General features: G+C 35.0%; 3 protein-coding genes and 1 long non-coding RNA gene across 6 annotated transcripts; all 4 read right to left on the reverse strand.

The window, feature by feature from the left end:
- Window positions 1-1,694: 1,694 nt before the first annotated feature.
- On the reverse strand, window positions 1,695-7,696 carry LOC109184760. 3 transcript variants are annotated; one of them, XM_019334811.1, is made up of 7 exons: window positions 6,652-7,696; window positions 5,626-5,827; window positions 5,460-5,521; window positions 3,676-5,278; window positions 3,395-3,570; window positions 3,018-3,201; window positions 1,695-2,915 (listed from the first exon to the last, which is right to left on the reverse strand). In XM_019334811.1, exons 2-7 carry the CDS (start codon window positions 5,771-5,773, stop codon window positions 2,278-2,280), a joined length of 2,811 nt encoding a protein of 936 aa, XP_019190356.1. In that variant the 5' UTR covers window positions 5,774-5,827; window positions 6,652-7,696; the 3' UTR covers window positions 1,695-2,277. The 3 variants fall into 3 exon arrangements, with proteins under 3 accessions (XP_019190356.1, XP_019190348.1, XP_019190345.1); XM_019334803.1 differs by having other exon boundaries at window positions 3,395-3,579; window positions 5,626-5,824; window positions 6,652-7,694; XM_019334800.1 differs by having other exon boundaries at window positions 3,395-3,579; window positions 6,652-7,694.
- Window positions 7,697-13,952: 6,256 nt separating this feature from the next.
- Window positions 13,953-14,528, reverse strand: LOC109184797. Its single transcript, XR_002054877.1, has 2 exons — window positions 14,158-14,528; window positions 13,953-14,079 (listed from the first exon to the last, which is right to left on the reverse strand). It is a non-coding gene; the product is annotated as an uncharacterized LOC109184797 (long non-coding RNA).
- A 3,204-nt stretch (window positions 14,529-17,732) lies between these two features.
- Window positions 17,733-20,117, reverse strand: LOC109184780 (U-box domain-containing protein 33-like). Its single transcript, XM_019334823.1, has 3 exons — window positions 19,791-20,117; window positions 19,137-19,574; window positions 17,733-18,506 (listed from the first exon to the last, which is right to left on the reverse strand). The coding sequence occupies exons 1-3, from the start codon at window positions 19,965-19,967 to the stop codon at window positions 17,829-17,831; spliced, it is 1,293 nt and encodes a 430-aa protein (XP_019190368.1). The 5' UTR covers window positions 19,968-20,117; the 3' UTR covers window positions 17,733-17,828.
- Window positions 20,118-20,134: 17 nt separating this feature from the next.
- LOC109184788 (U-box domain-containing protein 36-like) lies at window positions 20,135-21,058 on the reverse strand. Its single transcript, XM_019334829.1, has 3 exons — window positions 20,791-21,058; window positions 20,502-20,606; window positions 20,135-20,199 (listed from the first exon to the last, which is right to left on the reverse strand). The coding sequence occupies exons 1-3, from the start codon at window positions 20,916-20,918 to the stop codon at window positions 20,190-20,192; spliced, it is 243 nt and encodes an 80-aa protein (XP_019190374.1). The 5' UTR covers window positions 20,919-21,058; the 3' UTR covers window positions 20,135-20,189.
- Between the last annotated feature and the right edge of the window lie 1,397 nt (window positions 21,059-22,455).

Raw genomic sequence — 22,455 nt, forward strand, 5'->3', positions numbered from 1 at the left:
TTCGATCTCATGACGTCCCAAACGTAATAAATTCAACTTTTTGCATAAATTAATATATCTTTTTTTTTTTTAAATGTACATCATAAATAATTTGTATATTTAACTTAATTTACTCTTTTTCTCATATTTTGTCAAAGGTCTTGTGGTCGAATAACATAACTGTAACTTCTCAAATGAAAGGTCTTTATGAACATATACTACATTGTAATAGAGTCAGTAGTATTCCAAACAAATTTTAAATAAATAAAATACTCAAAAAATTTCACCAAATTTTATTATTGATGTGTACGGAATACGATGTCCTTTCTAAGTGGATGTTTTATATTATTTAGAACATTTTTCATAACCACTACTATTCATTGATAAGTTTTCCATAATAATTGGATAATAAGATTTACCAACCCTTTCTTCCCCTCCCCTCTCATCAGAGGTGGATATATTTAATTATCTACATTTACAACATCACGTGTATATATATAAATTGTAAGTATTTACGCCATGCGCTCGTTGACGTGATTATGGTGGTCGCCAACTAACAACCATCCTAATTAAAAAAAAAAAATTGCTTAAAAATCTGAATTTGATTTCCTTGTACGCACATAAAAATTATAATTTGATCGGTGGACTAATTATCTTACTCCCGAAGTTCATAATTAGTTCAACAAAGTTGGGATCACTTTTTTTTTTTTTTTAAAGTTTTTTCTCACTTTTCTCATTCTTTCAAATAAATTGACAAAAACTTAAGAAAATTTGTTGCATTTAATGTTGTTATAGACACACAAGAACATGTCCACAAAAATCAATAAGCAGTGTGAAAAACATTTGAGGATGTTTGAAATTACTATATTTGGTTGTCACCACTTGAACACAAATTTGATTTATGAAGTGCCATGACAAAAACAGACTTAGATAAAAAAAAAAAAAACGTTCAAAATAAAGCATGTTTCCTATGAGATAATTAAGCCCTCGTAAATAATTAATGATTCAGTTATTAAAGTTGTACATAGTTGCATCATGTGATATTTGTGAAAAAATTATATCACTGTATATTATAGCATGATGTGTTAAAAAAAAAAAATTATTATCCGAGGGTGTGTATTGTATAAATCTCGCATTGTAATCTTTGTCAATAAAAGATCACATGGAGATAAATCAATTTAAGTTGTCCAAGTTACTCTCTTTGCTAAGAGTTTACCCGTACAAAACCTACCATACCATCGAGTAATGACTACAAATGTCCACACAAGCTTAGTTCAATAGTTCAGTAGGTAGTATTGGGAGAAGAAATTTGTGCGCACTTACATTTGACCCTGTCTGCTGAGCTATTAAGTCACCGTAATTTACATCCTCCCGAACGCTCAATGGAGCTGGGGTGTAGGCGCCTTTAGAGTTGAGGATTCAACCTTTTGAGAAAAAAATAATAACTACATATTTTCCTCCACTATCAAAATTATTAATTAATATTTACTTTTGATATGAGATAATTAAACCATCGTAAACAATTAATGATTCAGTTATTAAAGTCGTACAAAGTTGAAATGACTAAAAATATGCTTCACTCTGCTTTATGCTTGTTTGAGCTGTCAAATCATAAAAAGGAAAAACACATTTCCACAAACTATAAGTTATAGCAAAAGCAATATGGATACCAAATACAATTGCTTCAGAGTTATACACTGCACAAAAATCTCAACTGGATCAGACAATATAAGCTCAAGATTATTGTCATTTCGGCTCTCTTCAATTCTTTCAGTTACAACCACTATGTAATCACACAAGTCAAGTAGAAAATCACACACTGTAATGAAACCCAAAAAGCCTAACTAGAAGCACTCTTCGGCCAAAAAAAAAAGGGAAAAGAAAAGAACCGTTATAAGGTGGAGAGAAGATTTCACACCTTGCAGCATGACATCAAGCAATCCAGAATTTACAGAAGTCTACATTGATGAGAAACCCCTTTACCAGGTTGATAAAACCAAAAAGGGCCTCACTGCTTCTTCCTTTGTCTACTCACTTTTTTGGGGTTTTTTTTTTTTTTGGGTAATCTTCAGTGGTCAAGCAATACCTTTTGCTCTGTGTAAACCACACAGGAGCCACATCCCTCAGTGGGAGCACAAGTGTTTTATTCATCAGCTTTTGCCTTGGGAATTTCTCGCGAAAGAGTTACATTAGATATCAACCATGGTATTACGAGAAAGGATGCACCGGATCATCTCCCAAAGATCCAAGCTATGGCTTACTGAGGCCTAAACTAATCAGAAGGTCACTAAACTTCAACTAGTCACAGCTAATCACCACTTCTTTATCAGCCGAAGAGAGGATATCGTTTTCTGTAGTGTCATCTGCAAGGATGAATATGGTTTCCTCCAACAAATCTTCAAGAATAGTTGCTTCAATCCCAATACCAATATTTCCAATATCATATTGGAGATCCATCCATTCCCCAGACCTTGCTAAGTGTATTCTGACTAACTGTTCCAAAGAATGAGGTGGAGGATTCTTCAGAAGATACCATTCAACTCCGTTCCATACCTCATGGATTAGGTCCATGCCCTTTGGGACTGGCCGGATGTTCTGTTTAAGAATTGGTGTGCATGAGAAGCAGCCAAAATAGCGGTCAATTACCTCCTTAAGAACTTCATTGGTACAATCAAAAAGGAGTTTTTGATCGTGACAAGATCGACTAGAAAATAGCTCAACTTCATCAAACAATGATGGGTCAAGAATCTGGTCTGAAGAAAGCCACCTTAAGAGGAAATCATCCCAATTCAGGTCTGAACCTAGCAGCACTGCCTCTACGTATTCAAATGCAGTTTCCTCACTTTCCAAACACGTCCTTATACACAGTGGTTGGTTAATAGTTGAATATGCAGGTTCCTCAAAATGGATTTTCCGTGGTTGAATCTCAAGTTCAACTGTAGATGCATGAATGACCCATTTCAGGCATGAGCAAAATATAAGACTACTTTGTACTGAATAGCAGATATGAGATTCAGCAAATTAAAAATCTGGCTAACCTGATCGACATACAGTGCTTGCTGGACTGATATCATCCTCCACAAATAAAGGCTCGAGAACAGATATAGGACTTGGCCGCTCTGTTCTATCCATTACACAATCTGGATCAGCTCTCCTAGTGTCTAATGACTGTGCCAAGGAAGCTGGAGGAGAAGATAAAATTTGATCTGCTCCTTGTGATTCCTGAAAGTTATAATAAAATTTGGAGGTCCTTAAGTACAGAATAGAAGCCACAGCAATAGCAACAGAGACACAGTTACGACAATATTGAAATACACTCACAGATGCAGCAATATAGAAGGGAGCTAAGATTCCCAGATACAATAGTGTAAACGAAAAATACCAACAAAAGTGAAAGAAACGCAACAACACTCACTGTTTTTAAGTATTCAGGTGCCAATTCCAAGCTCTGAGAAGAGCTCTCTTCAATGCAAGCTTCAGTAACATGAGCACTGTCCATGTTTATGGTAATTGAAGAGCTACTTATTTCAAGGGGAGCATTTGAGGCTCTCTCATCCTCCTGGCATCTAGTTTGAGATGATTCTTCAGTATCTATAGTCCCTTGAACAGTTTAGGGATAGATATAATTAATTAAAACTATCAACATTGTCAAAAAGAAGGCAAAAGAGAGGCTCATAACCAAAAGGATAGAAATACCTTCAAGAGCCACACCTCCATGTGAAGGCACATTTGCTTCCAATAAAATGTCATGATAATGTTCACATGGAACATTGAGATTTGCTTTATCAGATTCTATGTCCTGGTTAGAGGGGTTTTCTGCAACACAAGATTGGGTTTCCAAGTTAGATTGACAAATGTCCCGGTCTTCATGAACGGTTTGATGGATGCTTTGATTAGCAGTCGTTAAAGAGTCAGGAGGTGCTACTCTCATCTGGGAAGAAAGAATTTGCTCATCACTGCTATCACTGTTGCTAGAACTGGAGCTAGGAGAAGTATAGTAATCAGGAAGAGAAAGGATCCTCCCAAGAGATCTAGGCAAATGCATCCTCATTGGCTCTTCCTTCTCCTCACCATTATCCAGCATCTCAAAAATATGCTTCTTGGCCTCAAGATAGATGTTAGGTACCCCTTGCTTGGGATAATCAGATGTTTCATTTCTGATAGCTTCTTCAGCATCTTTTGGCTTTCCTCTCTTGTCTCCTCTCTTTAAGATAGCAGATGGCTTGGCAAATCTCTCAGTGTAAAAATGGTTTCTGTTTGGAGAACTCCATCCAGCTCCAGCATTTTCTCCAGTAATCCCTTTCTCACTCTCACTGCGCTTTTTATACTCAGGAGGAACCCTACGTACAATTCCTCCAGGAGAGATTCCTTGTCGGTCCTTTCCCATAGCATGCCTCAGCTTTCTTTTAATTTCAGTGAATGAGAAGTAGGATGAGTTTCTCTCATTCTGCACCTTATTCTTCATAGTATCGGCAGAGTGTGATGATGGGTCAACATTGAGTTGAGTACCTGGGAAGTGCAATGGTCCAGGCTTGAGAATTACAATTTTGCTTGGAGGCTGGGATCTCACATCTTCCATCAATGGGTAGCTTCCTTGAGATCTGCTTCTCCTCCGGAAAAAGTGGGGTTGTTTATGTTCAATGATTTCATCTGTTTTTGCACAGACTGGCTTGTTCTCTGAAAAATTAGATTTCAGCATAGAGTTTGACCTCAGCCCTTTCTCTAATCCATCCTCCAGACTTTCAATATGCTTTACCAGCCTGGAATTTGGGTCTTGTAGGAGCCTACGGAATAATTCCTTGTTAGACCGTAATGTCTGCAGTGCATCAGTCAACTCTTTGGTGTTATCAGTTATCTCATCTTCCATTAAGGGCTTACTATTCTTTAGTTTATGATTTATAAACACCTCAATTGCAGCACTTAACTTTTCTTCGAGAACAGGGTAAGACTGATCTGTATCAGTATGCAAATTGCCTTCCCTACTTACTAGACAATTCCGGCCATGTTCTTCCATTGCAACTTGCAAGTCATCAGAGTTATGACGGGACATTCCAGATCCTGTACTTCTGATATCATCCAAATCAGAGAGAGACAAGTTTCTAGATCTCTTGCAAGTTTTATATGTCTTTTTAAGGGTCTTTGTTGTATGACTGGCCTGATGTGAGCAATGTAGTTCAGGTTCAATTTCAGTATCATTTCTTGGATTCTTATGACTTGGTTTGCTGGACATATCTTCTTCCATAAGTTCCTTGACCCTTGTTTTAACATCAAGGATTACTACCTCTCTTTCTTCATCATCCTGAAATTTGTTACAAAATTTATGGCATTTTAAATTGTGAATTCCAGTATAAGAACATAGAGGACTAACAAAACAATATACTAATAACTAACTAGTCTAAAACTCAATACACTTGCACTTGCTTCAAAATAATGGTTTCTTATCAATATTAATAAAGAATGTCAAGAGATGCTGAGACTACCTCAACTATCGGACTCTCCTCATTGGAATCTGGTATAATGAGCTTTGGACTTGAAGCAGTACCTAATGAATAAGAAAAAAAGGAAGTTGAGAGAAAGTGGGGAGGGGCACCAGGATCAGCTCAAATCTCAAGAGTGAAAAAATGATTTTCTTCAAATATTTCTTACCAACTTGTCTGCTAGCTCGCCTTCTATCTGAAAGCAGCTTTCTGGTAGCTAGACCACGGCGGAAGTCAAATATGCTAATGAAACCCCACATACAACCTGCCTGATCCTTCTCATAACGCAAAGAACGCCTTTGTGATCTCTTGGCCATTGTTGGAGATTGTTTTGATCGTGATGTGTTGTGTTTGTTTAGATTTTGTTTCTACTACAAGCGATCATATGAAAAAGAAGAATGGAATACAGAAGAAATTTTCAGAATTTGGTTAAATCCTATAAATAGTAATCAAGAATTTAAATACAACTAAACATGGCACAAACATTTAGACAATAGTAATACATGGAGGGAAGCAGATCAGCTATGAATCATCTCTCAGTTCAGATCAGGTAGGTGATAGTAAAACCACAAAGGAATCCACACAATAAAAACACACGAGTGAGCTTAGGTGGAGATCATGAAAATATAAATGTGAAATGGAAAGCCTCTCAGACAGTTAATTGAACATGGATTTTGAGTGAAATAAAAAATAATTAAACAATAAAAACCCTGAAAACAGAAAACTCAAAGTATAGGAAAAATTAAGAAAGACAAGTACTAGTATCCAGAAAATTAAATTAGCTTAGGGTAATCCAACTGACTATATTGTCCATTCTAAACAGGATCATTCAGCATTTGCCACACAAGAAGAATTAAAGTTCAAACTTCAATCAATACCCTAAGATTCAAAATTTACTTTCTTATATGTGAGAAGTAAGAAAATTCAACTTCCAAAGAGAGAGAACAAAGAAAACAATAATAACAAAGATACTAGAAATCTAGAAGACCAGGACTGCAAAACCAGACTTCAAATAGTTAAAAAAGATTTTCAGGGAAAACTAATTGGATAATTTGACAAAAATTTGAGCTCTTATAAGCAGCAAGTGCTATATGCATATATAGCAGTAATTTACAACTTGAATAAAACCAACAAAAATCCCATTTGAAATTCATAAGTTCACCGACAGAGTGAAGCTCAATGAACTTAGCCTTACCTGGCAAACAAGGAATCAAAAAATTGCTTTTCTCTTTCCAGCAACAAGGACCACAGTCCTTACAACATCGATGTGATTTTCCCTTCAATGAAAATACTAAAACATCCAACTCGTGAAAGATTTAGTCCTCCTGACGATGTTCCAATTGATTCCCTTTCTTACAATTAAAGATGCCATCAATCTGATCTTCACGAATGACACTTCACTTTGAAACCTCAATCTATCAAGGCCAAAAAGATCTCTACTTGATAAATGCTGAAGCCTTGTAAGATCACTTCACAGATGTTTTTTCACTTTTACCTATCCAAAAACTGAAATACCCAATGCAACTGTTCTTCCTATTCACACAAACCCACCAGAAAACTGAAGCGTCGACCTCAAAGACTCCACAAAGCAAATACTCGGCATATGCGCAATCCCAATTCCCAGTTGAAATAAAATATACAATTTGCGGATCAGAGAAGCACAAATTGTACAACTATAACATCATCATAAAAACAAAAACCAATCTATATACAAAGAACTAATTTTTTTTTGTTGCGTTTGCTTTTTTCATTGGGGTTGAGGGTATCTATTCCACCTCCACCGACCAAAAAGTCGAAAAGAGGGAAACCCAGATGGGAGAAACACCGACCCACCTCTTTATACAAAGAAAATTAGGTGTGGGTCTGGCTTTGGCGCTGGGTGCAGCCATTAAAGACTTATGGAAGGTGGAACCAACAACTAGGGAGAGAGAGAAAGCAAAGGAAAGAGAAACTGTAAATGTCTATATAGAGAGAGAAAAACAGGGATGATGCATTGCAGGCTAGCTGCTGCGAGAGAAGTTCAAAAGGGGAAAAGTTTGATGACACCAGAGAGGGCTGGAAATGGTGGGACCATAAACAGAAATTCAGCTCTTTTTCTTTTATCCCACAGAAAAATAAAGCAAAATTTCTGCTTTTTTTCCCTCGACGGTGTACAATGTTTTGCAGCAGTTGTTGATGTTGTTCCACATCCAAGAATCACAAGGGTCGCCGCCCCACACCTTTGTCTTCTGTCTCCAATTCTGAACTGCCACTACCCCCCTTCCACTCAGAGGATAGCCTTTTCTTAGGTTGATTTTTAGATATGATTTGAGAGTTGGGTTATGGTCCGAGGAAACGTAACCGCCTAGGATGTTTATACGTTGAAAGTGAGATGCGAAAGATAAATTTGGTGCCCGTTAAAGAAAATTGACTTGCATTGGGTGTATATAGACTGAATTTTGTGACCATTTTAGGGGCAAAAGTGCGAAAGTAACAAAAGCGTTTGAAATAAACAAGTTTTGGTGAATTGGTGTACCAAATGAACTTTTCTTCTTGATATTTTTAGCTCCTTGTTTATTAAAATAATTTACAAAATAAATAAAATCAAATACTCAATTGAAGTCAAAGACTTACTGATTAAGCGACATCACTGTGACTCTCCTAAATGCGAGGTCACAAGTTCAAATTATGAACATATATATTATAACAAAGTCAGTAGTATTCAATTGAAAACAATAAATTTTTCTTTTAAGTTAATTAATGACCGCCGCTCCTGTTAGGCTGTTCCTTTTATGTTACTTGTGTTACAATAGAAATTAAACAACAAAGGGATGCGGTTGAGTGTTGGGAACTCTGACATGAATCCCTTTTGAAACTAAGTTAATGCAACAGGTTGATAAAACATCATTTTCCCAGAATTCATAATGCTATTTATGGCAAGAATTTAATATTGGCAAGTCCACCCAATGATCAACAAATAAATTTGAATTTTTTTAATGATTTTATTGATAAATATACTATAACCAAAATAATAATAATAATAATAATAATAATAATAATAATAATAACAACAACAACAACTAGTGTTGTATATCTACTTGCTTAAATTTTCTTTTGTTTTGCTTTTGTGATAATTCCTTTTGTTTCCGAGTTTACTAACTAGTAACTACAACTTTATATCACCACTGTCACCCATGCAACCAAAAAAAAAAAGTTGTTTACTAGCTATTGAAGTATACAAGTAGAACGGGACCAGACATTGTATTCTACGAATCCATCACCATTTATTTACGAATAAAATAAGGGAGAAAGTTAACAAATCATCAATGAACGGCTGAACGCATAACGATTATTCTTTCTGTTGTCTGTGTTTTAAAGATCTTTAAAAGTGTTATTCCAAAATAAGTAAGAAATCTAAATTTATCTTTTTTGTTAAAAAAAAAAAAAAAAAAAAAAAAAAAAAAAAAAAAAAAAAAAAAAAAAACAAGAGAATATTATTATGCCGGAGTTTTTCACGGTGGTTGTTAAACATTATGCTCTTGTTGTATCAAAATTTTAAAAATATGTAATATGCAATACACAAAAAAAAAAAAAAAAAAAAAAAAAAAACACACACACACACATAAGTTATCACAAATTTGAACACAATGATGACATGAAACTATTTTATTTTAAGAAAAGTGGTTTTGCCTTTAATATATAGATTTTAGCATAATTAATAAGACTGCGAATTTGATTTAAAGTCTAAATGGCTGTAATTATGATCTTCAAACGCAACTTTGAATTCAAATATTGGAGCTTAAAAGAGAGGGAGGCGACTCACGGCATTTGAAAGTTTAATGTCATATAAAACTTTGTCAACGTTTAATATGGAACACTTTAAGGACAAAAAATCTCATTTATCCTATAACATGCATCAATTTCCTACGTACAACTGTACAAGAGACAAACAAATGAACCCCCACATCACTTTGTCTATTCTTGAAATATCAATTATAATGATGACAACCATAATAATATTTTCCCAACAGAAAATAAGCTAATGTACAATTTGTTTTTATGCCAATATCTTTTTATAAATTAGTTTTATAATTTATTTATTTAAAAAAAAAAAAAAAAAAAAAAAAACAGAAGCCAGAGAATTAGGTCATGTTTTATAAAAACAAAAAAAAATGTAATAATTATATTTTAAATTTTAAATTTTGGTAATTTTATATCAAATATTTGCATCTTGTCAAAATTATATCTATTGGTTCTATTGGATCCAAGAAAAAATTGACCTAACATGATTTTACTAAGTTTATTATTAGTTGGCATATAAATAATTTAAAATTACGCGTCAACATCAACTAATACTACAACATATAAGCCATAGGTAGCTCTAATGGCAAAAAAATGTTTTACATTTGTCCATGGACCATGGTAATAATTATCCTAAAATCATTTTACAAAAAAAAAAAAAAAAAAAAAAAAAAATTGGTATTTAATTGTCAAATCTTAAAAACTCATATAATTGTTACAAGAAACAAATGTTGTAACAAGCTAAGCCAAAACAATAATATAGTTTATGTTAACAATTTTGTACCGATGAATTAATGTGTTTTGAAAATAAGATAATATATGAGTCATTGTATCTTGTTTAAAGCCAACGACTTGATGTTTCAGTGGAAATTAATGAGTCGTGGTCACAATATATAGAAGGGACCACTAGCCACGAACCATATTCCTCCTAAGCAGACACTACCTTAAGCTGATTATATTAGAAATTACAGTACTAGAATAGATTAAGATGGGTCATGGACGGTAAGAGATGTCTCTCTTTGTCTCATCGGCACTTAGCTTAACCTTCCATTTATTGTCTAATACTAATTGTATTTAGTTAATTAAAGTTTTGTCCTATGTATTGTACGGTAGGTCGGTACCATTTACGCCTTTTGGAGTTGTGGGTGATGTGTTTGCATGTTTTAGGATTTAGGCTTATTATATTGCAGCAAAATTTTGACTTATTTGACACTATTAGCTATTTGACTTGATTAAACAATCAATATAAGTGTTAATTAATTAATTTTTTGTAACAACTCATTGCTCAAAAATACTAAAATTCAAAAAGCTATTCAAAGTAATTTTTTCGATCTGCTTTTTAAGGTCATTTTATATGTAATCAGTTAATAACTAACAACTAATTTATCAAACATTTTTCTACAATCAGCTAATGTTACCAACCAATTAAACTCACTTATTTAATCAGCTAACCATAATTTACCAAACACCCCATAAACATTTGCAAGTAATACGCTATACCGCCTATACGTAGTAAGATTTAGATCAGATCTTAGTTTTATTGCTTGTCTGAGAAGAGATTCAATATGATTAAAGTGAGGGGGGATAGTGAAATGGGTGCACACATCGAGAGGACCACTAAGAAAGCACTGATTCATCCGTGTCTATGGTCGCAATCATTCCACCCAACATTTTCTTGTGCATGCACCACATGGTGGGCAATTGCTGTTGTTTACTGTGCCTAACTTCTCATTTCTTATCCTTGTTCAAAACGCTAAGGGGGCGTTTGGTTCAGGTTATATAACATAACCAAGGGAATGTGACATTCCAAAGCTCACATTCCGGTGTTTGGTTCATATTATCTTAGGGAATCTGACATTCCCAAGGAATGTCATATTCCCTCCACATAGGATTTTGAAGGGAATGTGATTCCCTTCAAAATCTTAGGTAATGTAAGATAACCTTGGTTATCTTAAGGATATTATAGTATGTGTAAAAGATAACCCTAAACCAAACATGATTATATTACATACCCCAATTTTAGCCAAACACAGGAATCTAACATTCCCAGTAATCTAATATTCCCAGCAATCTAACATCCCCTAAGGTAATCTGACATTCCGTGAACCAAACGACCCCTAATAGTTTATCAGGCCATCAAGGTAACTTTACACCTAATCTTAAAAGTTTTTTACTACTTTTTTTCCTTCTGGTTCATAGGAGAAAACGGAATCAAATTCATGATCTGGATAATGATGTTCCGGATATTTATTTACATTTAATTTGTCTGAATCAAGTTTTTGGGTAAATATAAAAAATTTCACTTATCATGAATATACATTAATGTGAATTTCAAATTAGCACTTAACTATTAAATAAACCTACCTGAAGTGATTGCCACAATCTTGTAATTTTATCTTGAATTTTATTAATTGTTTCAAATAATAAAGAAGGAATTTGACATACATGATATATCCATGGTGAGTATTGCTCCGATTGAGTTATCATGAATATCTCTCAAACTCCGAGTATCTAACACCCAACTCAAACATTTTTTTTTAAACTAAAGGCAGAAATTCATTAACTTAATAACCAATCTTAAATGTAATGGTCAATGAGGTTCAACCAAAGTTTACTAACAGCACCAATAAATGAAACATAGCATGCTATTATCGTCAGCTCGACATTAGTATATTTAACAAAACCTTGTTCTTTTCTTCCCAGAAGGATTAGATATTGGAGTAGGTTAAGTATACTAATCAAGCATTTATACTTATAGAGTATATTAAGATGTTAATTATTGTCTGGATCTGAAATGCGCTTTTGGATTGTTATAAACTTATAAAGTAAGGGTCACAAGGCATGTCATGTCTTGGACCACATACAGTATGATGTGAATTTGGCCATAAATTTTTTTTAGAAAAATAATAAAATTCGGATTTTTCCTTGGAGTTGCTTAAGTGATGTTTTATCAAGAATTGGTTGGTAAGGTTATTCCAATAATTAAGTTTTTGATAGACCTAGCGTGTTCCAAAGGATGTGACTACATATTGTAGAAAATTAGCAATTTCTTTCTCTAATGGTTTTTAGGAAGATATATCATATCATAATATGAGAGTTAAGTGCCAATGAAGCCAAACTTTTATTGACTTTGTGTTGTGTCAAGCACTGGTTGGTGGATAAAACCCTCCTTGAGAAGCTAGGAACTGGATGCTCTTATTTTCTTTAGGGTCGGCAGAAAATGTAGTGGTCTGGGATTCCTTTTTAGGCATTGGATACTACACTGTTGGACACCATTTTCAAAACCCTTTTCTGTTTATTTATTTCTTTTTTGAGGAGAAACATTATTACTCCGTATAATTTTAACAATATTAAAGCTATGTGTTATTGGGAATATTCACTATTCAGAGAATCATAGTAAGAAACTTTGTGCAATGCCCTCAACACCATAGTGCTAAAACGACCCAAAGTCTCCAACGCCATTTCCCTTTACTTTCTCGGCTAACACATTGATTCATAGTCATAGATGACTAAGATGAGGAAAGTTTTAAACAAAGGCTTAAATTTTTCAACTATGAGCTGTAATTGACCCAAAATGAAGTTGAGCAACTAATTGGTGTGAAACCTTGTTATTTGAAAAATCTAAATCCAAAATGAAGTTGAGCAACTAATTGGTGTGAAACCTTGTTATTTGAAAAATCTAAATCATTCATCCGGCCGGACACGTTCTAAGTGGGACTAGTTGAAGGCATGATATTACCTTTACCATACTGAAAGGACTTGTTTACGTTATAAAAAGACACTTTGCTAATTTTATGTAAATCAAAATGAAACTAAATCCAAGTCATCCAAATGTGTGGAAGAGGTTGTTCCGTTACAGAACAATGGCATAAAGGGTAAAATAAAATCAAGGAAGCATTTTGCCAATCCTTATACCATGTATCACGGTTCACAGACTCACAGTGCACTGTGAACCCTGGTGTATGTGTATGTATTGTTGTGAGTTTTTGTATTTTGCGTTATTAAATTTTATACATGAAATGTCCTCTTTTCCCAAATACATGAAATGTCTTATGTTATGAATTTGTGTCTTATGTAAATATAAATTATATACTTAAATCGAATTTGAAAAATAAGTAAATATATAACATATGTATGTATCTTGTGTTATGAAATTTTATATCTTACAAGTATAATTTCATACATCGTCGTTTTGATCTAGGATCTATAATGTTATATGTACTCTAGTCCATAATATAAATTCCCGCATTTTGCTAGGCACTCAACTAGATAGGTTATTTCCGGATTTGTCATTTATTAATGTGCTTTTATTTTTTAACCTTACTACCTTACTTCAACTATAATAATTTAATGAAAAGGACATTGCACTAAATCAACTCATTAAATTTTATTGAAATTATGAAAATTTACACTTTTCGTTCCTATATTATAAACTAATTGTATGATTCATCCATACTTGTTGGTCGTGCTCACTTCTCGTCCATAAGCTATAATTAACGTTTCAAATTTTGTCTTTTCTCTGACCTAACATTAGGGACGAAATTTGCAACGTCAATTATACCTTAAGGAACACAACTAATAGAGACGAATCATACAATTATCCTATAACTTAAGGATAAAAAGTGCAATTTTCCGTTAAAATTATTATATTAGGACAATTTTTATGATCATCTAAGAATGGTAGCAAGAACAGTTTAGATGGAGTGTCTGAATTACCTTATGCAGAAGGCAGATGATTATAGTGGCATGCAGCTGATCATGAAATTTCACTGCACCTTCAATCTGTACTCTGTTGCTATGTTCAACCTATTCCTCTGCATCATCTATTGAATACTTTCCTGGGCTTTCATTTTCATGAAATAGATACATTTCAAAAACTACACCAAAAGTGAATGATTATTTGACTGCTAGCTAGACCCACCTTCCCCCTTACATGGATCCATGTTGACAGCAACACCCTAACTGGGAGATTTCTTGATTTTGTATTGCACGGTGGGAGGAGGCTGCAAGCATTTGTGCATAACACAACAAGTCACCAGAAAGAAACAATAATATGCAAAGTACAAGAAAGATGCTTCCAACCTTCTTAGATGATACCAAAAATATACTTTTGGCTACTTTCATAAAGAACACTTGATGTATGTATATGTATTTCTACTAGGCATCTTAACATATTGATCAGGATTAAGAAAGGTTGGGAACTCACTACAAACTCAATTATGTATTCATAAAGAATGCGCAATGAATACACACAAGAAAGAAATATTAGGTAAACCTCACAGAAAAAACAATGTACTTATCCAATTCCTTTTCATTAAGCAAGCTGGAATAAACTGTCCATGTCCTTGTCTGATTAGTAACTTTCCGCTTCATTTCCTGCAATGTCTAGCGTTTCTCAATGACCAAAAAGATGTTGAGCTTCAAAAGAATAAGATATTTTTGGTATAAAAATAGCATCAGAGCAAAGATAGAACTTAAGTCCTGAATGCACAAGCACACGTACAACCACTTCAATCTACAACCATCTTGATTTTGAGTTTTATTGGATTATATAGCAGCTAAAGTTTTACCAAATCCAGCATTACATTTCAATCTTTGGCACCAAAGTTGTTTGCATAAGGATGTCTGCTGGAGCCATTAGAAAACCAAGGGAAAAAAATAGATCAGTTACATTCATATTGAGTCCAACAACCAGAAGATAGAAGTAGCAGTTCTATAGAAACCCACAAAAAGTCACCATGTGGAATAAAAACCTTCAAAATTTTACTAATATTTTTTAGGCCAGGATTCCAGTTTCTTCTTCTGGTTGCTTCCAGAGGCGCAAATCCACATCCTTATATTCTATTCTCTGAAAGCAAGAGAGGTAGAGAGTTTTGTGCTTAACTTCACTTCATGCTTAATCATCTTCAATTGTAAGATTCAATCTTTATGGAGACTAGCCATTGCACATAGAGGATCTCAAATAGATACGGAGGATATTACTGTCACTTATGACACATAAGAGGGTGAGTGTTGAATATATATGCATTTGATAATGGAGGTGGGCTTTCATTTTCATTAATATAATCTTTGTTGACAGACTAATCTCTGCATAATACAGTAACAAGTAAACAATACTAAGTAACTAGTTCACTCTGATATCGAAATTGGTGAAAACAAGAATCCATCCACCAATCCACAATATACATTTGCTATAAAACCTCAACCATACTGCTCCCTTTAATCAGTCTGAACCTTTCAAACATTGTAATCACCTTTATTTTTGTTTATTTTCATGATGCTAGTGAACAAAAAAATAGTGCCAACAATTCCAGCTACACTAAGTAGGCCAGCTCTACTATCTACAAACTATAGGTGCAACATTATTTAATTAGCAGTATAGACTGCATTTTTTCAGTTTATGAACCACTGCCAGACTACCAGTATGGCAGACTATAGTAGAATCACAGAGTGGAGCTGATATCGGAAGAATACAAAGGTGCACAAACGCTAACAAATCATAAGCACCACTTTTGAAAGATTAACCAGCTCAAGTTATCATCTAGGCTTAATTACTGATTCTAACAACTACCATACATTCCATACCTCTAACTGATCGTAAGTAACAAATCACCATACAGATTTCAACATCTTCACATGAGGAAACGCTAATTAACAATATCTCCCGCACACAAAAATACGTTAGATACTCATCTGTGTAAGAAAATACCTATAACTTACTATCAACATGCACGCCGCTAGTCCGCTACGAGTGTAAATAAGTGCACATACAAATTTATTACGAAGTAATGTATACTACATTCATTCATAAATGAGTAGAAAAGAGCTGAGGTTTAACCTGACAATGACATTGCAGGCTTAGTTAATCTTCAGCATCATTTGCAGAAATACTAACCGAGGAGTTTCGATCTCCGAGAAATTGACCGAGCTCAAATGCGAAGCATTGAAGACGAGCACTAACGGATTTAGAATCCGATCTCCAATGAATTGAATTGATGAATCAAAACCGTAGAGATCTGATTTGTGATAAAACTAAAAACCGTTTGGTATGAATTTTGCACGATGATGGATCGAAAATGAAAATTTGGCGGGGATGGATTGGGCTTTTGGTTTGTGTGAGCTTCTTCAACGGGTTATGGCATAATGAGCGCAAGTGGCCTCTTTTGTGCCTTAGTGGCTTAGCACATATACTAATATATGGATTTTTTTAGATACATATGTTTCCCCCGGCAAATTATTATGTGGACCCGAGTCCACATTGCAATGAATTTGACCCAAAATATATCATTTACATATTGAATGTTCACAATTTTGTAAAAGGTAAATGGTGTATTTTTAGGTGGACCCTGGTCCATGGTATAAGTCTTGTTTCCCACCTTACTTGTGATTAAAAGATGTTAATTCGAATCACATGAACAGTATTTAGCTAGTTTTTCATTTTATTGTGCGCATAATGAACCTAGCTCACACCCTACTCTAATCTAGGGAGTCCAATTCCAATGATATTTTGAGGTCAAGTGATCACCCATTATGTTAGTCCCGGGTGAGGATTTTATTTTATTTTATTTTTGAATTAAGAATGCAACCCGTACCCACTACTAGAGGATATATATCGGGTAAATCCCATTTTTATGCAATAGTTCGAAAATCATTTAAGATAGGCAACTCACACTATGAAAAGCTTATGTGACGGGTTCAACCAAAAGGGATATATAGATATTAACAAATACATGTTCGTGATATATACTCATCAAAATGTGTGCAATGGACGTAGTTTAGATAGGTAAAGCATAATTCTTATACTAAAACATCATGAATTCAATTATTGACTAACATTCTCTCAATTAAGTCTGTTACACTAGATCTTCATAGTACGACTTACTTCTTATATGTGATTTACAAGTTATTACACGTGACGAATTCCCTCCTCATCCAACAGAATATACTCCGTATAGAATATGCAAATCATCTTAGCATTTACTAATAGAAAATTTCATCTTTTTCTACTTTTTTTTTTTTGAGAAATATAGAGTTATAAAATAAGAAAGAAAGAACAATTTTTACAAATTCCAGGAATAAGCTAAACACATTACACATCCATAAATGTTAATTTTCTAGCAATGAGATATAATAATTTATATTTTAAAATTTGCAATATAAATCTACCAATTAGACTAACCTCATCCCATAAATTTAGTGCCTTGGTGAATGATGTGGCAAGAGAGATAAATGATCTTTTTCTTTTCTGGGTTTTCAACCTATGTGGATAGTAAAGGGAGAGAGAATTGACTAACTTAGCAAAGTGGAGAGAGAATTGACAATGACAGTTTTTTATATATGTATTGTCAATACAATAACTCTTACAAATTTGATGATGTGAAAGTATGACCCATTTTAAAAAGTGAAAAATATTTGCCTGGGATAGCCTTACTAGAGGGTATATACACCATTTGTTTATTTACAAAATCTTTAAATACAAACATCACCACTGGCCAACTCACCAAGGCTAATAATACTCCAAACAAAACACTATACATTCAAAACTACAATATATAAAACAACACACAAATCTCAAACTCAATGAACCATTTTTCAACCGTCAAGCACCTTCCACACATCTGAATCAAGTTCAGGTCTCTCCCTGCGGTTCATCTCACAGCATCGCAATGCCAAGCGAGCTAGCTGTTCTGCCTGCAACAATGGCCAGTTCCCAGCGCTCGGGTCCAAAACATCTTTAAACTTTCCTTTATCCAATAACCCACACTGGACTACCTTTATGATTCCCAGTGCAGGCTTCCCAGTTAGCAACCTCAACAGTATGATTCCAAACGAGTATACATCAGACTTGGGAGTAAGCTCTCTCGTCGCAAAGAACACAGGGTCCATATACACTATGGTGCCTTTCGGGTCGGTTATACAACGACGCGTAAACTTGTCATCTGAGAGTTCCTCTTCGGAGAGGACGCGGCAGATTCCAAAGTCGCTTAGTTTGGTCGCGAAGTTGGAGTCGAGCAAGACGTTTGCGGGTTTCAGATCGCCGTGGACGATGCCGTGGCCGTTCCAGGAGTGGAGGAATATGAGAGCTGCGCGGAGCTCAGCTGCGATGCGGATTCGGGTTTGCCATGGCAGTGGTGGCGTGTTGTCTTTGCCGTTGATGCGGTCGTCGAGGCTGCCATTGGGGAGATATTCATAGACCAGCGTTGAGGTTTCTGGACAGGCTCCGATTAGTGTGACCAGGTTTGGGTGCCTCACCTTACTCAGTATATTGACCTAACATGCATGGATGAAAGTTTCCATAATCATGGATCGGGTATATGTTGTCCAATATGTCGTAATCGAGCCGAGCTCGAGCTCTAATATTTTAAGCTCGTGGTTCGTCAAGCCACTCGCCAGCCATATATATATATATATATATAGTCCAGTGGTTCGCGACCGCTCGATCAAAATTCGGTTTGATCTCGATCAACTAAGAGCTCAAGCCGGCTTGTTTCTTAACCGAGCCGAGGTCAAGCTTGAACTCGAACTCGAACCTACCTATTATTTATGGAGCTCGAGTTCAGCTCGGCTCGTTTACACTCCTAAATTGGACAGTGAAAACATATTGAAAACACCATTGTAGTCTGTAGAGAGACAGAAAATGAAGAAGGGCAACCCAGACCAGCCAAGTTAGTCAAGCTATTGGCTTGTTAACCACAATGTTTCAACTTCAACTCTTAGTAAGAGCGACTATTGACATTCTTGGTCTGAACCAATTGCAACCTAAGCTGGTTTATTTTCTCATGGTCAATTGCCTATTAGGATCAGAAAACGAGATTTACCTAATATGTCAATATACACTATTTGGGTGGTAATTACAGGTTTCCTCGTTACCAAAAAAAAAAAAAAAAGTGAAAGTCTAACCTCTTGTTGAAACTCTGAGGTACCTTGTATGCTATCAGGGTTAAGAATCTTTATTGCCACTGGTGTATGGCAAAGCATGCCTCTATAAACACTTCCATAACCACCATTCCCAATCTTCAAGCTTGGATCAAAGTTGGAAGTTGCTTCTTTGATTTCCAACGACGAGAATTCTGCATAGAATTTAGCTGAAGATGAAGAACTTGAGGCTTCCTTGTCTAACTTTTTGCTCATACCCTCAGCTGCTCTAAGCGCAGTATCAAGCTTCACCTCCAAATCATCTCTCTCTTGCTTGTACTTCAGAAGAAGTTCAACATTGGAGACCATATTCTGCTCAAACTTCTGTACCATCATATTAAACTGCCTTCTAATCTGTTCAATTTCTTCCTTGCTCCTTGCTAGAACTTCCTCAGCATTCATGGTTTCTGGTGCATTATTAGCCTGAAAGGAAATCATGATGAACAGTCAAACAAAGTCATTCTAGGGATAACCTCAACCTAGCTAGTTGGTCTTGATTTAGTAATCACAAGTTTACAAGTTCAACTTCGAATGAGAGTTGTATATTGGCCAACTTCGATTTGAGTCAGTCAGTTATGAGCGACCTAAGCTGTATATACTGAATAATAATAATATTGCTGCAAGCAATAAGGGACATACTGCAGTTCTAGGTGGAGAAATGTGGCAATGGTCACACAGTGCAACTGAATATGAATCACTGGCCATATGTCCAGATGGCTTTGAAGAATGATGAGATTCCAATGCGAAACTTCCCCGGGGTGTTTCATACCATTCATAGGTGCTTTCTGCTGCACTTGAACTGCTAGGAAAACTCATCAGTCCTTTACGCGTGGCGCTACGAGGACCAGGAACGTTTATTGTTATGTTAACAGATTGTACACTCTCAATTTCTGGAAGAGCTCCAATGGTATCTGCTTGGTTAGTCTGCCCTTCTGAAGCATATCGGCTCGAGCCAAGTGGTGGAGATGCAACTATACATTGTCTGTACAGATATGGTAGATGCTTTTGGGTTATGGAGCTAAGAAACAATGAAATTTATCACAATAAACTGCAGTTATCACTTATCAGTACTCAATGTATGTACTGAGACTATTTCACAAAAGGCTTTACATACAATGAACTTCTCTATAGTAACCAAGAAAACAATGGCCCTTTGGTAAAATAGTTATAGCTTATCAGCCAATTTGACTTGTTTGATCACTATTAGCTGTTTGACTTTATTAAACATCAGCTATCAGCTAACAGATCATTTACCAAACATTTTTCTACAATCAGTTAACGCTATCAACTAGTCAAACTCACTAACCCAATCAGATAAGAGCTATTTACCAAACACCCCCAATATAATACCTTGTATAAATATGATCCCCTTTGCATATAAACCAGATCTGACAGAATGGAGGTGCTTGTTCACACACATACATAGCTTTCTTGGACTTGACCTCTGTCATTCCCCTGCAATTATAATGCATTATCTTAACACCCACCCTAAATTTTACATTTTTACAAAATTTTGATGTGCATTTAGTAACTAGAAAAAAAAATCTTCATTTCTCTGGAAAATTGAAGAAAGGAAAGCAAAAAATAAGTTTACTTATACATAACCGGAGAATTGAAGTAAACGCAGAACTATTTTTACCTTGAGTAATGTCTGCAAGCAGCTGCTCCCATAACAAGCTTCTTGATACCATGCTCAGAGATGAAGTCCACTATGCCCTTCTCAATATTATCCTTCTCAACACAAAGCACTTTCACCTGAGCCTGCATAAAGAACCCAACATACAATTAAGTATTATTGCAGTCTTCATTATGCATCATTCATTCATTCCACTGGAAACTATAAGGTTTGAACTCCTTTTATGTCAATTATTAGCCCATAACAAATACAACAGTAAATCAACAATGAACTATGACAGGGGCAACTCCAATTAAGTTGGTCAGGTTTGAGCCCGTCAACTTGAATAACTTAAGCTGATTTACCTCTTGTAATCTTTTGTAAGTTAGGGTCACAAAATGATTTTATCGAGTGCACAATGAGATAGTAACTGTGAGTTTTACTCGTTATCTAAAAAACAATGAACTATGACATGTTAAAAGGACAACAGTACCCTGCTCGGCCACAGATGAGAAGATACTTGTTTAGAATGTTGCGAGTGTCTTGCCTCTCCTTTTCATGATACGCTCTGACTTGATGTTCATTCGTCAGAGAAATCCCATAGTGTCCACCCAGTACTGTACAGCAAAACATCATGGTTTTATCACTAAAAACACTATACTAAGAACGCAGAGAAATGCAACATGCGACAGAAATGGAGGACATGCATTCACGTCAAATTATTGCAATAAACTAACAAAAGAAGTAGAAAAGTATCTAACAAGAAACCCTAAAAGAAAGGTATAAACTTTACGCATTGGAATCTTCCGAGCTGGAGTATGAACGTGAAGAATGCAAAGACTTCTCCCTACCGGGTTCTGCAAAGCCCAGTCTATTGTGTATTTACTCTCTTTTACATCTTTCCCCACTGCGACGCAAACTGTTTCGTCTGAAACGCTCGGCGGCGTCGCCATGAAGACGTTTAATTTCACTATTCAATCAAAAGTCAACCCTGCTGAAATATAAACAGTGAAGACAATTTTCTGAGAGTATAAATGGAGCGGTGAAGATGGGGACAAGGAACAGGAGAGGGGGGTAGTGTAAAGCCTAGTTCGCCATCACCATGATGACATTGTCATGCTAGAAAGACTTCGCTTGTCCTAATTAAGCTACCAACATGCAGTTGTCGTAAGCTCGCTATAAATTAAGAATTTGACATGAAAGAGACCCTATTATATATATATATATGGCATTGTGAGGTTTGTAGCTATATAGTAATGGAAGTTTAATAATGTTCCATAGGACCGGAAAATGTTAGGAAAATACTGAGCAATAAATTAAGTTTAATAATGTTTACAGTAACATCTGTGTCGACCAGGGTCTAAAACGACATTGTTTTGATGTTAACAAAAAGAAATTTGCGTGTTAGAATAATGAACATTCTGAAGTAAGATATGTATTTTATGAGTTAGAATAATGAAATTTTTAGAAAAGATAATGTATTTTAGCATTTTATGAATTAATATAGTTTACTTGATGTGTTAGATAATACGGATTATATTTTATTATGAGTTAAAATAATGTATAATTTACTTTATGTGTTAAAATAATGAAATCTCTAAAATAATGTATTTTATGAGTTAGAATAAAATACTTTATGTATTTTTGGACCGTAATCCATACAATAATAATTGAGATCTGTATGAATAC

The sequence above is a fragment of the Ipomoea nil genome, unplaced genomic scaffold (genome assembly GCF_001879475.1).
Source record: "Ipomoea nil cultivar Tokyo-kokei standard unplaced genomic scaffold, Asagao_1.1 scaffold0188, whole genome shotgun sequence".
In the NCBI taxonomy this organism is placed as follows: domain Eukaryota; kingdom Viridiplantae; phylum Streptophyta; class Magnoliopsida; order Solanales; family Convolvulaceae; genus Ipomoea; species Ipomoea nil.

Coding starts and splice junctions, on each gene's coding strand:
- LOC109184760 (XM_019334803.1), bottom strand. CDS start 5,773: ATGGCCAAGAGATCACAAAGGCGTTCTTTGCGTTATGAGAAGGATCAG. Junction 3,580..3,675: donor TGGAGGTGTGGCTCTTGAAG/GTATTTCTATCC, acceptor AAACTGTTCAAG/GGACTATAGATACTGAAGAA. Junction 2,916..3,017: donor AAGCACTGTATGTCGATCAG/GTTAGCCAGATT, acceptor ATGCATCTACAG/TTGAACTTGAGATTCAACCA.
- LOC109184780 (XM_019334823.1), bottom strand. CDS start 19,967: ATGAGTTTTCCTAGCAGTTCAAGTGCAGCAGAAAGCACCTATGAATGG. Junction 19,575..19,790: donor TTTCTCCACCTAGAACTGCA/GTATGTCCCTTA, acceptor ATTTCCTTTCAG/GCTAATAATGCACCAGAAAC. Junction 18,507..19,136: donor CCTCAGAGTTTCAACAAGAG/GTTAGACTTTCA, acceptor CATGCATGTTAG/GTCAATATACTGAGTAAGGT.
- LOC109184788 (XM_019334829.1), bottom strand. CDS start 20,918: ATGCAGGCTCAGGTGAAAGTGCTTTGTGTTGAGAAGGATAATATTGAG. Junction 20,607..20,790: donor GCTTGCAGACATTACTCAAG/GTAAAAATAGTT, acceptor TTATAATTGCAG/GGGAATGACAGAGGTCAAGT.